Consider the following 15402-nt stretch of genomic DNA (forward strand, 5'->3'; position numbering starts at 1 on the left):
GTGGATTAATTTCATTAATCCACTTGAACTGAAGCGGCCTCTAGCTAGGCATACAGTTCACTTGATCTCACTGAATTATTAACTTATATAATTAATACTGAACCGCATTTATTAGACTTATCATTAAATGCATACTTGGACCAAGGGCATTATTTCCTTCAGTTTTGACATCAAAAAAAGGGCAGTTACACCCTTGCCTGTGAACATCAAACTAACACTATCAGATGGAGAATTATATTATGACACAGAAAAGTATAGGTCTTTGGTTGGCAAGCTTAACTTTCTAACCCACACCAGGCCTGATCTATCTTATGCAATACAATTCTTAAGTCAGTTCCTGCAACACCCCAGAACACCTCACATTACTGCTCTTTATCACACCTTAAGATATATGGCTCATAGAGAAGGACGGGGAATACTTTTGAAAGCTTCAGACACTATTAGCTTACAAGCTTTCTCTAACTTAGATTGGGAATCCCGTCCAGATTCTAGGAGGTCTATCACTGGCTATGTGTTGTTGTTAGGTGGTTCCCCAGTTTCATGGAAATCCACGAAACAAAACACAGTCTCAAAGTCTTCTGCAGAAGCAGAATACAAGGCCATGGCTGCAGCAACCTCTGAGGTTACCTGGATGGTAAACTTGTTGGAGGATATGGGAGGCACCAATCTCAAACCTATCAACCTTCATTGTGACAACCAATCTGATATTCACATTGCTAGGAATCAAGGTTTTCATGAAAGAACAAAACACATAGAAATTGATTGTCACTTCACACGTGACAAAGTGTTGGAAGGCTTACTGCATCTCTCAAACTTACCTACTGAACATCAACTGGCAGCTGTTTTCACTAAGCCCCTTTTTTCTGCATAATTCTAGACTCTATTGTCCAAGATTGGAGCTTATGATCTTCATCAAGCTCCATCTTGAGGGGGACTATTAAGCTTGACTACATTGCTTACTTGACAGCATTACACTTCAGTACAATCAATGTTGGCTCAAGGCTTAAGTCATCTTACATGCTGGCATAGTTTGTTATTATTCTTCCCTTTTTCTAGGAGGTTTGGTATAAAAGATTTTGGTTGCTTCTAGAATTTGTACTAAGTTATAAAAGGCAGCCTCATTGTAATAATTATATTATTAATTCTTTCAGCAAATCATCAATACAATTAGATCACATTCTTTCTCTCTTTTTCTGTTTCCTCAATCTTGCTCATACTTGAGCAGATTTTGTCATAAAAAGCCTTTCAAGAGCTTTTTTGATGAGTCAACCAATGTAAATGCTCTAACGGTAAAGCACACCCAAAATTTCCTTGGATAAAGAGTTCAATGAGTATTCACCATTTGCTAACTGCTGTACCCGGGTACAGCCAACTCTGGCTGTACCCCCCAAAAATGACGCGCTCATATTGTTTGTTCATTCTTGTCGACTGTTTGTTCTTTTTTATTGTACTGTTTGTTCATTCTTATTGTACTGTTTGTTCTTTCTTGTTGTACTGTTTGTTCATTTTTGTTGTACTGTTTGTTCTTTCATGTTGTTTTTTAAATTCATCATCAAATTTTCATAATTGTTGTATTTTTTGTTCTTTCTTCTAGAACTTTATGTTTTTTTTTTACGGAAATTTCATGAAATGCCCTCGAGTTTTGCCATAATTCACCAAACGCCCATCAAGTTTCAATAATTCATAAAATACCCCTCACAATTCGTACAAATACCCAACATACCCTTACTAATAACGGGCCGTTAGTCCGCCGTTAGCCAAGTTTCCAATTCACCCAAATGCCCCTATTCTGAAACTTATTTCACCAAATGCCCCTAGTAGGAAACTTATTTTACCAAATGCCCCAAATTTAAATATAGCTATTCTGATGTTCCGACAACTAGTTTTTGTGTTTGAAAAGTGGTTCTTGGTCATGGTTGGCTATAAAAACCCCTTTGCTGAATGGTTCTTGTATTTTAGATGTTATTTTACTTTACTTTGCTAATTTCATAAGATTTGTGTCATGAGTTTTCTTTCAAAATCATCTTCCACACCCAATGAGTCCACATATATTAGGGTACCTAACAAATTTTGTTATTGTGGTAGGAATGGAGGTTGAAGTGGTGTTCCACAAGCTCTTCTGGATAGCTGTTAATGCTTTTTGGGGTAGTTTTTTGCACATCTGTTTTGATCTTGCACATATTCATTGAGTAGAAAATAACATTAAATGTAGTTGGTGCAAAGATGTTTTGTAAGTGAAGCTAAAAACAGAAATGCTTCCCAGTTTGGTATTTTGTGCAGATTATGCAACATCAATTATTTATGAAATGTGAATTTGTTTCTCATTACTTGTGTTTACTTCATGATTACAAACAGTAAAATTACAAACATCAATATCCCCATTTGTATTACAACTTTGCCTACTTTTTGTTGTTGTTTTAGCTTCTTCTTCATTTGCTTCAATTCTTCTTGCATCTTACTGTTTCGCCTGTTTTCAATACTTTCTCCTTCGCCTAAGCTTCCCCCGCATTGTCCTTCGTGTTGTTGCCCCTTGTTTTTTTGCTCAACTACTCCCTTTCACCATCTTAGATTGTTTCAAGGATCACACTTGTAGTACAACCTTTGTGGATTGAGTGTTGTATCAAAACTTCGAATGACAAATTTCCTACCACAATGACAAAAATTGGTAGGTACTCTAGTATATGTGGACTCATTGGGTTTGGATGATGATTTTGAAAGAAAACTCATGACAAAAATCTTATGAAATTAGCAAAGCAAAGCAAAATAACATCTAACTTACAAGAACCATTCAGCAAAGGGGCTTTTATAGTCAACCGTGACCAATAGCTACCTTTCAAACACAAAAACTAGTCGCTGAAACATCAAAATAGCTATACTTAAGTTTGGGGCATTTGGTGAAATAAGTTTCACAATAGGGGCATTTGGTGAAATAAGTTTCAGAATAGGGGCATTTGGGTGAATAGAAAACTTGGCTAACGGCAGACTAACGGTCCGTTATTAGTAAGGGTATGTTGGGTATTTGTACGAATTGTGAGGGGTATTTTATGAATTATTGAAACTTGATGGGCGTTTGGTGAATTATGGAAAAACTCGAGGGCATTTCATGAAATATCCGTTTTTTTTAATATTGTTTGTTCTTTCTTGTCTATTTGTTTGTTTATAATAATCATATGGTTAATGTTCATAATTAAACTCTTCATTAATCTTTTATTATTTCTTTTTGTATTGTTTGTTCTTTCTTGTTGTACTGTTTGTTCTTTCTTGTTGTTTTTTAAATTCATTCATCAAACTTATTGTTGTATTGTTTGTTCTTTCATGTTGGCTTTAAAATTCATCATAAAATTGTTCATAATTATTGTATTGTTTGTTCTTTTTTCTGAAATTTTATGTTCTTTTTTATATTGTTTGTTATTTTTTGTTGAATTTTTTGTTATTTTTTGTTTATTTTTTTGTTCATAATAATTATCTGCTTTATTGTTTGTTCTTTCTTGTTGTATTGTTTGTTCTTTCATGTTGGCTTTAAAATTCATAATGAAATTGTTCACTTCATTGGTCTTTTATGTTTTTACAAGCGCCTATATTGTTTATTTCCCAATAAATAAATAAATGTTCATTTCCAAAATAGTAAATGTTCATTCCAAATAAATAAATAAATGTTCATTTCCGAAATAGTAAATGTTCATTTTTGTAGTTTATTTCCAAATAAATAAATAAATGTTCATTTCCAAAATAGTAAACGTTCATTCCAAATAAATAAATAAATGTTCATTTCCGAAATAGTAAATGTTCATTTTTGTACCAGGATTTGTTCTTTCTTGTTGTATTGTTTGTTTTTTCATGTTGGCTTTAAAATTCATCATAAAATTGTTCATAATTGTTGTATTGGTTGTTCTTTTTTCTGGAATTTTATGTTCTTTTTTATATTGTTTGTTCTTTTTTGTTGAATTATTTGTTCTTTCTTGTTTATTTGTTTGTTCACAATAAATATATGGTTAAAGTTCATAATGAAATTGTTCACTTCATTGGTCTTTTATGTTTTTACAAGCGCTTATATTGTTTATTTCCAAATAAATAAATAAATGTTCATTTCCAAAATAAGTAAATGTTCATTCCAAATAACTAAATAAATGTTGTTTTTCGAAATAGTAAATGTTCATTTTTGTAGTTTATTTCCAAATAAATAAATAAATGTTAATTTCCAAAATAGTAAATGTTCATTCCAAATAAATAAATAAATGTTCATTTCCGAAATAGTAAATGTTCATTTTTGTACCAGTATTTGTTCTTTCTTGTTGTATTGTTTGTTTTTTCATGTTGGCTTTAAAATTCATCATAAAATTGTTCATAATTGTTGTATTGGTTGTTCTTTTTTCTGGAATTTTATGTTCTTTTTTATATTGTTTGTTCTTTTTTGTTGAATTATTTGTTCTTTCTTGTTTATTTGTTTGTTCACAATAAATATATGGTTAATGTTCATAATGAAATTGTTCACTTCATTGGTCTTTTATGTTTTTACAAGCGCCTATATTGTTTATTTCCAAATAAATAAATAAATGTTCATTTCCAAAATAGTAAATGTTCATTCCAAATAACTAAATAAATGTTCTTTTTCGAAACAGTAAATGTTCATTTTTGTAGTTTATTTCCAAATAAATAAATAAATGTTCATTTCCAAAATAGTCAATGTTCATTCCAAATAAATAAATAAATGTTCATTTCCGAAATAGTAAATGTTCATTTTTGTACCAGTATATTAATGTTCATTTTAAACAACACAAAACGACATCATTTTGGATGGGGGTACAGCCAGCTTTGGCTTGTACCTGGGTATAGCCAAAAATTTGCGAGTATTCACCCGCACTTTTTGTTCATTCCTCTTCATTATTCAAAAAAATGTTTTACCATTCTCGGAATGTGAATTAGAGAATATCCCAACCCTCCTTTTAAAGTTTATATTAAAGCAATTTCACAATCTAGACAAAATCATCACTTTCTTGGACCCCCACCCCCCACCAAAAATCAACTCTTTTTCAGTATGAAACCTGCAAAATACCCAGCTATCCAAATTAAAGCAACCACCTTTGATTTTGCATCAATCTGAATCAAATTTAACTATGTGTTGCATGCGTCAATTGGCTCACTTTTCATCATTCAACACTACTTCCACAGTTCCACTGTTGCACACCAACTGTTTGTCAAAATGTCTATGAGCCCTTCATCATAATTTTTTTACTATGTAAGTAAATAAATTGCCACTTTTCTTGGTGTTTTCAAAATTTCCCACCTTAATTTATGCCACTGTACATCCATTGTTTGTGTTTTCATGCTGTATATTTTTTGTTGATTTATGCTCCATTGATGCATTCTTGCCGTTTTGGTCAAAGCTCAAAATATTCCCTATCTATTTTTGGGCTAATTCTTCTGACCTAATCATAAACTACAGCTTACCCCCACTTTCATTATCTGCTAAATTTAATCACATTTCGCGCTTAGGGAGAGAATCTTTGTCGACGAACACGAGAGATAAATTCTTGGTGATTAAGTTTTTTTTGTGTACAGAGCTAAGAAGTCAATTTTATTTGAGCATAACATTAGCAAGCAATGCCTTCAAGACCCATTTCCCCAGATCAAAAACCCAGTCCAAATATAAGATCTAAAGTTATTCTTCTAGCAATAACAATCTCAGCAGTAGCAATATTCCTGCTGACAATAATCTACATCCTATATCATACATGGGATACCTTGTTTCGTCGTTCTAGAACGAACCCATTTGACTCAACGAGTCCTACTTTGAAGCTCCAGAAGTTCAGCTACAAGGAGCTGAAATCGGCTACAAATAAATTCAACCCAGATAACTCCATTGGCAAGGGGGGTTTCGGTACGGTTTTTCGAGGGATTTTGAGAGATGGGAAGTCCGTGGCGATCAAGAAGCTAGATGCTGCGTCTTCTATACAAGCAGAGAGGGAGTTCCAAAGTGAGCTTACTATACTTGGTTCTATTAGATCATCTCATATTGTTTCATTATTGGGTTACTGTATTGAGAAGAATAAGAGGGTTTTGGTCTATGAGTATATGCCAAATCGTAGTGTGCAAGACTTGTTATTCAGTGATGTGAATGTGAATTTAGGCTGCATGAATTGGGAGAGGAGGTTTCAGATTATTCAGGATGTGGTTAGAGCACTCGAGTTTTTGCATAATGAGTGTGACCCTCCTGTGATTCATGGTGATATCAAGCCTAGTAATGTGTTGCTTGATTGGGATTTCAAAGCGAAGATATCAGATTTTGGGTTGTCCAGGGTGAAGGTGGAGGATGAAGTTGGGATTGATTTGTTCAGTCAGGAATTGGGTAAGAGTCAGGAATTGTGGAAGAGTCAAGATCTTTCTGGGAATTTTAATGGAGAAACCACTCCAACAATTGGAACTCCTCCAATTGAAGGTGGTCAATGTAGTAGTGGTGAGGTTGATTTTGCGTTGGCTCTACAAGCATCTAGCTCATCTAAGAATGTCAAAGGATTCCAAAACATGAATGGCTTGAATAGTGCCAGTTCATTGAGCTATAATTGTAGCAGCAAAGCTAGTCCGAAAGGGAAAGAAGTTTTGGTGGAAGACATTGTTAGTTCATATGATCAGGAGCTTTCTAGTGTTGAGCATAGTAAGGAGCTTGCTATGGAGGATTCTGGAGAGGGAAAACAATTAGGGAAAGATTGGTGGTGGAAACAGGATGATAGTAAGGAACTTTGCAGCAAAGAATATGTTAATGAATGGATTGGCACCCAAATTTGTGGTTCAACGAATAGGGATTGGGAGAATATGAGCTTGCCAATGGAATTCAACTTAGGTTATTCTCCTCAGTTGGATCAATTAAAAGAAGAAAAGGAGGAGCTTGGTTGCCCTGATGAGAAGGGGTTTGAGCCCAAGGACAAAAGCATTCAGAAGAACAAACCCAGGAAAATGCAAGATTGGTGGAAACAAGAGAAACTTGATGAAATGAGAAAAAAAGGAAGTAAGCGAAAGAGCCTTGAAAGTAAGATGAGGAAAAGAATCAGAATCCCACATTTTGGCTTAGGTCGACAATTTTGCATCCTCAAGAGAACAAGTGTAAGGGAGCATAACCAGGAAGAAAACAGCCGAAAAAATGAGTTTAGTTTCAACAAGGGTTGGAAAAGGAAACATTCACGTTCAATGGGAAGTGATATGAGCGGAGAATTATTTAGTAGGGAGTTGAGCACCACAACAAGCATGAGAGGCACCTTATGCTATATAGCCCCAGAATACGGAGGATGTGGTTACTTAATGGAGAAGGGTGATATTTACAGCTTAGGTGTTCTTATCCTTGTGATCATTTCTGGTAGAAGGCCTTTACATGTTTTAAATTCACCTATGAAGTTTGAGAAAGCAAACCTGATAAGCTGGTGTAGGCATTTAGCTCAGGTTGGAAATGTTTTAGAACTTCTAGATGAAAGACTGAAAGATGCATACAATAAGGAGCAAGTGACATTGTGTATTCATTTGGCCTTGGCTTGCTTGCAGAGGTTACCGGAATTGCGTCCAGAAATTGGAGATATTGTTCGGATTTTGAGAGGGGAAATGGATCTCCCGCCATTACCATTTGAGTTTTCTCCCTCTCCACCTTCTAAATTTTACAGCAGGTCAAGAAGAAAACATTCAGAGTAACCTCTTTATCTTAATTCATCGTGTATTTATGTTGCATGTAAAATAGAAGGTGAATGAATCATAAGTAGGAAAGAGTTCAAGAGTTCCTGTGTGTTGAATAATGTAAGTTTGTACATTTATTTTTTCATTTTGCCTATTCTGTTGGGTTAGAGAAGTATATGCAAAGCTAAAAGTACGATTTCAAACTCAGCGAATTGGAAGAACTTCCATGCTTCATATACAGTCCCCATTGCTTAAACCTTAAAAGTGAAACCTTCAATGGTACTCGGAGAAACTATACTTGAATTGATGACCTGAATTATGTTAACGTACACAACAGCCAATTGCTAATGTGCCATAATTGCAAGTTACTTTTGCTTCTTAACTAAAATATGTATGACTGGTTGGATAAGTATAGGTACCTGTAGTCCCACTTTAGACATCACAGAAAGTCAGAAACTTACCTAACATGGACCGAGGGAATGCTGGCACAACATTCAGATTCGCCAATTACCCGCACTTGTCCAGAGTTCAAACAAGGGTATGTACAATTCTAATAATTTTTCATATATGTAATAATAGGAATATTATCTAGTTTTGATTGTTCCTTCATTACATACAGGTTCAAGGCAGATTGCAATAATGTTGCTGCTAGTGTCAGAAATGAAATGGGGGAGGAATCTGAGTGACAAACTGGCAGGTGTGGAACTCTGAGTTTCTTAGAAATGTTGTTTGACTGATGCCATATCATGTGAAGCATAATTGTTTCTTGGATTGCATAGTTGATTGGAATTTAATAATTGAATACTTGTCTGTTAGTTACTATGGCTTGCTTGCTGGACTTTTCTTAATGCCCAAGCTGGGTAAATTACTTGTTTGCACTTTAATTTGTTCTTCCTCCCAAATTCTCTCTATTGAATTTCAGCTTTTATGAGTTTCAAGCCTGAGTTTTCAGCAGTTATACTTTAGTGAAATAAGAACTAAGAACTGTTATGTAATGTTATGTTATACACTTGTATTTGGTCAACACTAGAGGTGTCTAACGGGTTGTTTGGGTCGAATTTTGTTTGCGACAGGTCATATGCCGTTGTATTTTTTTTTAAAGGTAAGAAGAAGGGACCCTACTGAACCAACACCTAGCACAGGTTAACCAGCTCAGCTCCGCAGGTCATCGCTTGAGCCACTCCCAAGCATTTCGCAGTTGATGGGGCTCGACCTTGATACCTCCAAGTCACAAGGTAAGTTTCTCACCAACTCCACCAACTTATGTTGGTTATATTCCGTTGTATTGTTTATCACCTTCTTATGATAAATTATTCTACATTAATCATATTGGGTCGGGCATGTTCTGATTCTTGTCAAAGTCAAGTTATAGTTTCAGCCAAATTTAATTCAGGTTGGGAGGGTAATTTAGGTGGGGCAAGTGGTGCGACTCTTGCTTACCTTATTTTGTTTTATGCGTAATACTTGTTATTTTCATTTTTTTTTTTGCATTGTTATAAAAATCGTATGTTAAGTTTTGACCCACCTATGTATAATTTCTAGTTTCGCCACCGTTGCCAGGCCTAGTCAGTACACAGAGTCCACTAAAACATTCCTGAAGTAGAATTTTGATCACAAATGGGACGATATATTTTCATATAGGAACTGGCATGCAATTAATAGGTGGTCAACAGACTCAATGTCTATTCCAATTTGTATGGGTTGTTATCTTATTATGATAAATTAACATGCATTTAAATTAATCATATTGGGTCGGACATATTCCTGCTCATGTCAAAGTCAGGTTTTGTAGTTTTCGCCATAAATCGGGTTTGGTCCCGTAATTTAGGTGGTATAATAGTGTTTTCCATCCCCAGTTAGTAACTTAGTAACTTAGTACACAGGGTTTAGGTTTTATATTCTTCAGTTTCTCCACGAATGTAGTTCTTTTATGAGGATTCATGTTTAATTTGACATCTGTTAACTCTTAATGGATTGAATCAGATGTGCATTATACAGTGAGACTGGACCACAGTCCACAGATATTAGGACAAACAGAAACAAAATAAGTGGAAAATAGTTGTTTCTGATTAGGCATTTGGCAGGTGATGTATTGGAGGTTTCTGATGAGATACCAAGTCATGCGTCTGTTTGTTGGTTGAATTGCTGCATTATAAAGTGGTCATGTAGCTATCACGATAGCAGGTGCGTCTGCATCATGAGCAAACCTCAAGGAACCACTTTTCTAAATGGTTTCTGCATATAGGAACAATATATACCCATACATCCTAACCTGCTTGATGATGGGGATTTGTGTAAAGCTCTGACTTTACTCACACCAACAAACACAGCAATTGCAACACAGAACAACAACAACTAAATGGAAGAAGGAAAGTTTGATTAATGGGATCTCAACTCAAAAGGTTACAAGGGATTAGTATCTTTAGGCTACAAGTCTCAGTTAGTAACTTTAGGTTACAAGTCTCTCAACTCACTACAATTTTCTCAATGCCTTTCTCTTTCCTCTTCTCTTCTTCTTATACTACTTGGCTGCTTGCTGTCATTAATGCTCTGCTGCTGCATTCTGTTTGTCAGGTAGTGGTAACGGCCTTGTGAGTTGCCTCGCTCTCTTGTGCAGTTGCAGTGTTGTTTTTGCCTTGTTGCCTCCTTTTTTGCTGCTTCTGTTGTAGACCAGAAGGGGCTTGTCAGCAGTGGTTAGGTAGGGTTGGTCCATTACAACACCCCGCCCCCAAACCAACACCTTGTCCTCAAGGTGGAAGTCCGGAAAACGCTCGTTGATCAAGAACGCATCCTCCTACGTGGCCTCAAAGGTAGGCAGCCCTGCCCATTTGATCAGCACCTGTGAGTTCTCCCCACTCTTTGTGCGCACCTCCAGTAACTCTTCTGGCTCAACCATCAACTCCAGCTCCTGATTCAGTTGTGCAGGCAAGGTGGGAGTAGCTATTACAGCCCCAACCGCCCTCTTCAATTGGGAAACATGAAACACCAGATGAATTTTACTCTCAGTAGGCAACTGGAGTTTGTATGCCACTGTCCTAATTTTCTGAATGATGTCATACGACCCATAGAAACGGGCGGATAATTTTTCATTGGGCTTTTTTGCTAGAGACTTCTGAAGGAAATAATGTCTTTGGTCCAAATATGCATTCAATGCTAAAGTCTAATAAATGCGGTTCAGTATTAATTAATTATACAAGTTAATAATTCAGTGAGATCAAGTGAACTGTATGCCTAGCTAGAGACCGCTTCAGTTCAAGTGGAATTAATAATATTAATCCACAACTTACTCTTGACTGAACCCGTAGGGTCACACAAATAGTACGTGAATGGATCAGTATTTAAGTGAATTAAATACTCCATTTATGGATATTCGGAATCGACGGATCTCGGTTCCAGTGGGAGCTGAAATCGTCAAAAGGCAAATTATGAATACTCCGAAACGATGATATTGCCGGAAACGGAAATATGGATCGTATCGGAAATATAAATATTATCCAAGTCGTAGATGTTGCCGGAAACGGAAACATGGTACGTATCGGAAAATATTATTGGAAATGGAAATATTGCCGGAATCGGAAATATTGTCGGAATCATAAATATTGCCGGAAACGGAAATATTGTCGGAATTGGAAATATTCTCGGAATCGGAAAATAATTCCGGAATCGGAAATATTAAATATTTGTTCGAAACGGAAATTAATTCCGGAATCGGAAATATTAAATATTGTTCGAATCGGAAATGAATTCCGGAATCGGAAAATTAATCGGAAGCGCGTCGTACGAAATAAACATCGGACGAGCTTGCTAGACGCAAGGCCCAGCACGAAGCCAGGCCTGCGCCTAGCAAGGCCCGCGCGCAGCAAGGCAAGCAGCAGCCCGCCAAGCACCGCAAGGCCCAGCCAAGCAACACGCAAGGCCAGGCCCAGCGAGGCCAGCAGGCTGGCACCCCAAAGCGTGGGCTGCAGCGCTGCTGGGCCGAGCCCTCCGCGCGCGCGCGCCCAGCGCCCCTCGTGGGTTGTGCGTGTGTGCGCGTTGAGTTTGTGCATGCGTCGAATCCTTAAGCGTTTAGGATTAGTTCGATTAATTATTTTTTCCTAAAACTACTAGAGTTAATTGTTGAAATAAACACTAACTTAAAAGATTTAATTGGAATCTAATTCTAATAAGATTAGGTTAATTAAATCCTAGTAGGTTTCTAGTTCCAATAATCATATCCTATAAATAGTTGATGGCAATCACAATTTATAATACATCAATTCAAGTATTCATATAGTTTTAAGGTTAAAACTAAAGTTAATAATTTGCTACAAATTATAATCGAATAAATATAAAACCTTAGGCTAAATTCTAGTTAATTGAATCTAAGGCGGATCCGAACGTGCTGTGGAATATCTACGGAGGGACTACACTTGGAGTCCTAAACTTGTTCTTGTTCGGTTCGAGAGCAGCTAGGGAAGGCACCCTTCGAATGTATGCATCCTAAATTATGCTAATTGTTATGTGGCAATTAATTTGGATTCCTGACTTTATGGTTTTTCCGCATGAAATATATGTTTTATATTTGTCATAACCTAACAGTGGTATCACGAGCCTCTAATTAATTCCATAATAAATTATAGTTAACATGGTTAAATTTTATAAATTTGCAATGAATTAAAGGGGTGATTAATTTCGATTTTTTGTAATTAATTGCAAATTCGTGCGATTATTTAATTATATGTTGTTAGGTTATGATTCATATGACAATTCATAAATCATGCGGAAAAACCATAAAGACAGGAAAGCATATTATTTACACATAATCATTTAGCATAGTATAGATGCATACATGTTGTAGCGTGCCTTCCCTAGCTGCGCCCGAACCGAACAAGAACAAGTCTTTAGGACTCCAAATGTCGTCCCTCCGTAGATAGTCCACAGTACGTCCGGATCCGCCTCAAGTTATACCAACTAGAATCGCCCTCAAGGTGCTTAGGATTTTCGGCTCTTATTGCAAGTGTATGGCTGATTTATATTTCAAAAACTTACCCTTTGAATACTTCAATCGTCTCTGTAAATAATGACTCTAGGCACTTATTTATAGAGGTATGGAAAAGGAACTGGAATCCTATTACGATACTAATTAATTTAATTAGAATCCTGCTAGGACTCTATTTAAATAAACTTTATCTAATAGGTTTAGGATTTAATCTTTTATCGAATCCCGATAGCTTTAGGATTCGCACATGAGCATCGCACGAGCACCGTACACCCGCGCAGGCCTTGCGGCCCACGCTGAGCGCACAGCGCTCGGCCCATGCTACTGTCCGCGCGCGCCCATGGCTTCAGCTGGGCCTGGCCTTGCGCTGGGCCTGGTCGAGGCCTTGGCGTGTTTGTTTGATGCGTGTGGCTTGCTGGGCGACGGCCTAGCTTCGTGCTGGGCCTTCGTCTTGCAAGCCTCGTCCGATGCTAATTCGTACGATACGCTTCCGATTAAATTCCGGATTCCGGAATTCATTTCCGATACGAACAATATTTAACATTTCCGATTCCGAAATAAATTTCCGTTTCGAACAAATATTTAATTTTTCCGTTTCCGGAATTATTTTCCGATTCCTATAATATTTCCGATTCTGACAATATTTCCGTTTCCGGCAATATTTCTGATTCCGGTAATATTTCCATTTCCGATAATATTTTCCGATACGTACCATGTTTCCGTTTCCGGCAACATCTACGACTTGGATACTATTTATATTTCCGATACGATCCATATTTCCGTTTCCGGCAATATCATCGTTTCCGGAGTATTCATTTCTTGCCTGTGACGATCTCAGCTCCCACTGAAACCAAGATCCGTCAATTCCGAATATCCATAGATGGAGTATTTAATGCCATTAAATACTTGATCCGTTTACGTACTATTTGTGTGACCCTACGGGTTCAGTCAAGAGTAAACTGTGGATTAATATCATTAATTCCACTTGAACTGAAGCGGCCTCTAGCTAGGCATTCAGCTCACTTGATCTCACTGAATTATTAACTTGTTAATTAATACTGAACCGCATTTATTAGACTTAACATTGAATGCATACTTGGACCAAGGGCATTATTTCTTTCAGTCTCCCACTTGTCCTTAGGGACAAGTGTGCATTTCCTAATTCCTTTGTCGCTCGATGCTTGCTCTTGAACATAAGGTAAGAGTTGTCATCCTTATTATGTCCAGAGGTGTTTCTCGGTTTCAGAGTTCAACTGATCAAATAAACAGATAATCATAACCTATGATTCATCCGAGCACGGCCATGCATTTCACAGTTTCTAGCTCTCCGAGTGGCCTTGTACAACTTTTAAGCATCTCATCCCGATTTATGGGAGGACAATCCCAATCTTGCGATCTTGAGATTAGACTTCGTTTGATAGGTGATTACCTGAGCGTTGCCTTTATAGCCTCCTTTTACGGTGCGACGGTTGGTCAACGTCAAAGCAACCAGTTCTCAAACAAGTAATCTCAAATCACTCAGGTATTGAGGATTTAGTGTCTAATAATTTTAATGAAATTTACTTATGACAGATTTTCATCTCTTACAGTAAAGTTTCATAGGTCTTGTCCGATACTAGTCTTCCCAAAGTAAGTATCTATGCAAATGATTATGACATTGCCATGTCCACATAGTTCAAGAAACAGAACTACTAGTCATCTTGCATTCTAGTCGTCTAACGTTTTCTATTCGTCCAATTTTATAGAAAACTCCGACTAGGGACCATTTTCAACCTTTGACATTCAAGTTCACTTGATAGACATTTCTTAGTCACAAGACTGGTCCTGACAGTCTATCTTGAATATATATCGTCAAATTTGAAGGGACTCATCATTTAATACTAAACCAAGATTAAATGGAATATGAAAATACATTTCATATATGATAAATGTTCAACCCTAATGTTCTACAGCCATGGGCCTCGAACCCATCCTTAAAACAGTTCATGGAATTCAAAGCTATGCTTGATTTCCAGTGCCACAATGTGAGTGTTGTTTCTCACTTGTTGCATAGGTTTAGTTATCATGCTTTGCCAATCTTAATATCCTTTTCATCGAATGTTCTTCGAGATAGATGATAAGATCTTTTGAGTATGTTTATTTTGTGATCTAGTCTTTCTTGCTACAATAGTGGTACTACGCATTTTGCAATTAAGAACCATTAAGTCAACAGACATGTGATCTTCCCAAGTTCAATGAAGAACTCATTAACATAAACAACCTTGTTTTATTGCTTCTTAGGCAATAAGTACTTTTACTTCAATTGTATAGGTTGCTAGTGATGATTTGTTTGGATTTACCTATCCAAGCAGTTCATAGATATGTGGAAGACTTTCCAGCTATATCTTAGAACATAGAAATTAATATTTTAATTTCCCACGCAACAACTCAAGGTCTCCAATCCATGTTGCCATTTCAAAACACGATGCTCTATAGCTCCTCTTTGTCAATGGTTAACTCCAAAGGAACCTTGCTTGATCCTTTGCTAGTGTTTATGCGTGTGGCATCAATATCTAGCATATCTTTATTTCCTTGAATCAAGAACTATTCCTATGTACCTTTTCAAGTACCATAAGTATTCTTGATTTCAATCTAGTTGATCTTCACTTAGATCAATAGAGATTGGTATATGTTCGTCATGCCTAAAGTCATACGATACGTTTTTGGCGATCCTCATATTATATCATACATGATAAATTCTTTTGCAGAATAATTCCCAATTGAATTCT

At 36.6% G+C, this 15402-nt stretch overlaps 1 protein-coding gene across 2 annotated transcripts; it reads left to right on the forward strand.

The window, feature by feature from the left end:
* Positions 1-4938: 4938 nt before the first annotated feature.
* On the forward strand, positions 4939-10844 carry LOC110779271 (putative receptor-like protein kinase At1g80870). 2 transcript variants are annotated; one of them, XM_021983800.2, is made up of 5 exons: positions 4939-7670; positions 8072-8194; positions 8276-8353; positions 8730-8891; positions 10231-10844. In XM_021983800.2, exons 1-2 carry the CDS (start codon positions 5602-5604, stop codon positions 8079-8081), a joined length of 2079 nt encoding a protein of 692 aa, XP_021839492.1. In that variant the 5' UTR covers positions 4939-5601; the 3' UTR covers positions 8082-8194; positions 8276-8353; positions 8730-8891; positions 10231-10844. The 2 variants fall into 2 exon arrangements, with proteins under 2 accessions (XP_021839492.1, XP_021839494.1); XM_021983802.2 differs by having other exon boundaries at positions 4939-7649.
* The last annotated feature ends 4558 nt before the right edge of the window (positions 10845-15402 follow it).

The sequence above is a fragment of the Spinacia oleracea genome, chromosome 1 (genome assembly GCF_020520425.1).
Source record: "Spinacia oleracea cultivar Varoflay chromosome 1, BTI_SOV_V1, whole genome shotgun sequence".
NCBI classification, from domain to species: Eukaryota; Viridiplantae; Streptophyta; class Magnoliopsida; order Caryophyllales; family Amaranthaceae; genus Spinacia; species Spinacia oleracea.

Excerpts from the sequence above, each read along its gene's own strand:
- LOC110779271 (XM_021983800.2), top strand. The coding sequence starts at position 5,602 with ATGCCTTCAAGACCCATTTCCCCAGATCAAAAACCCAGTCCAAATATA.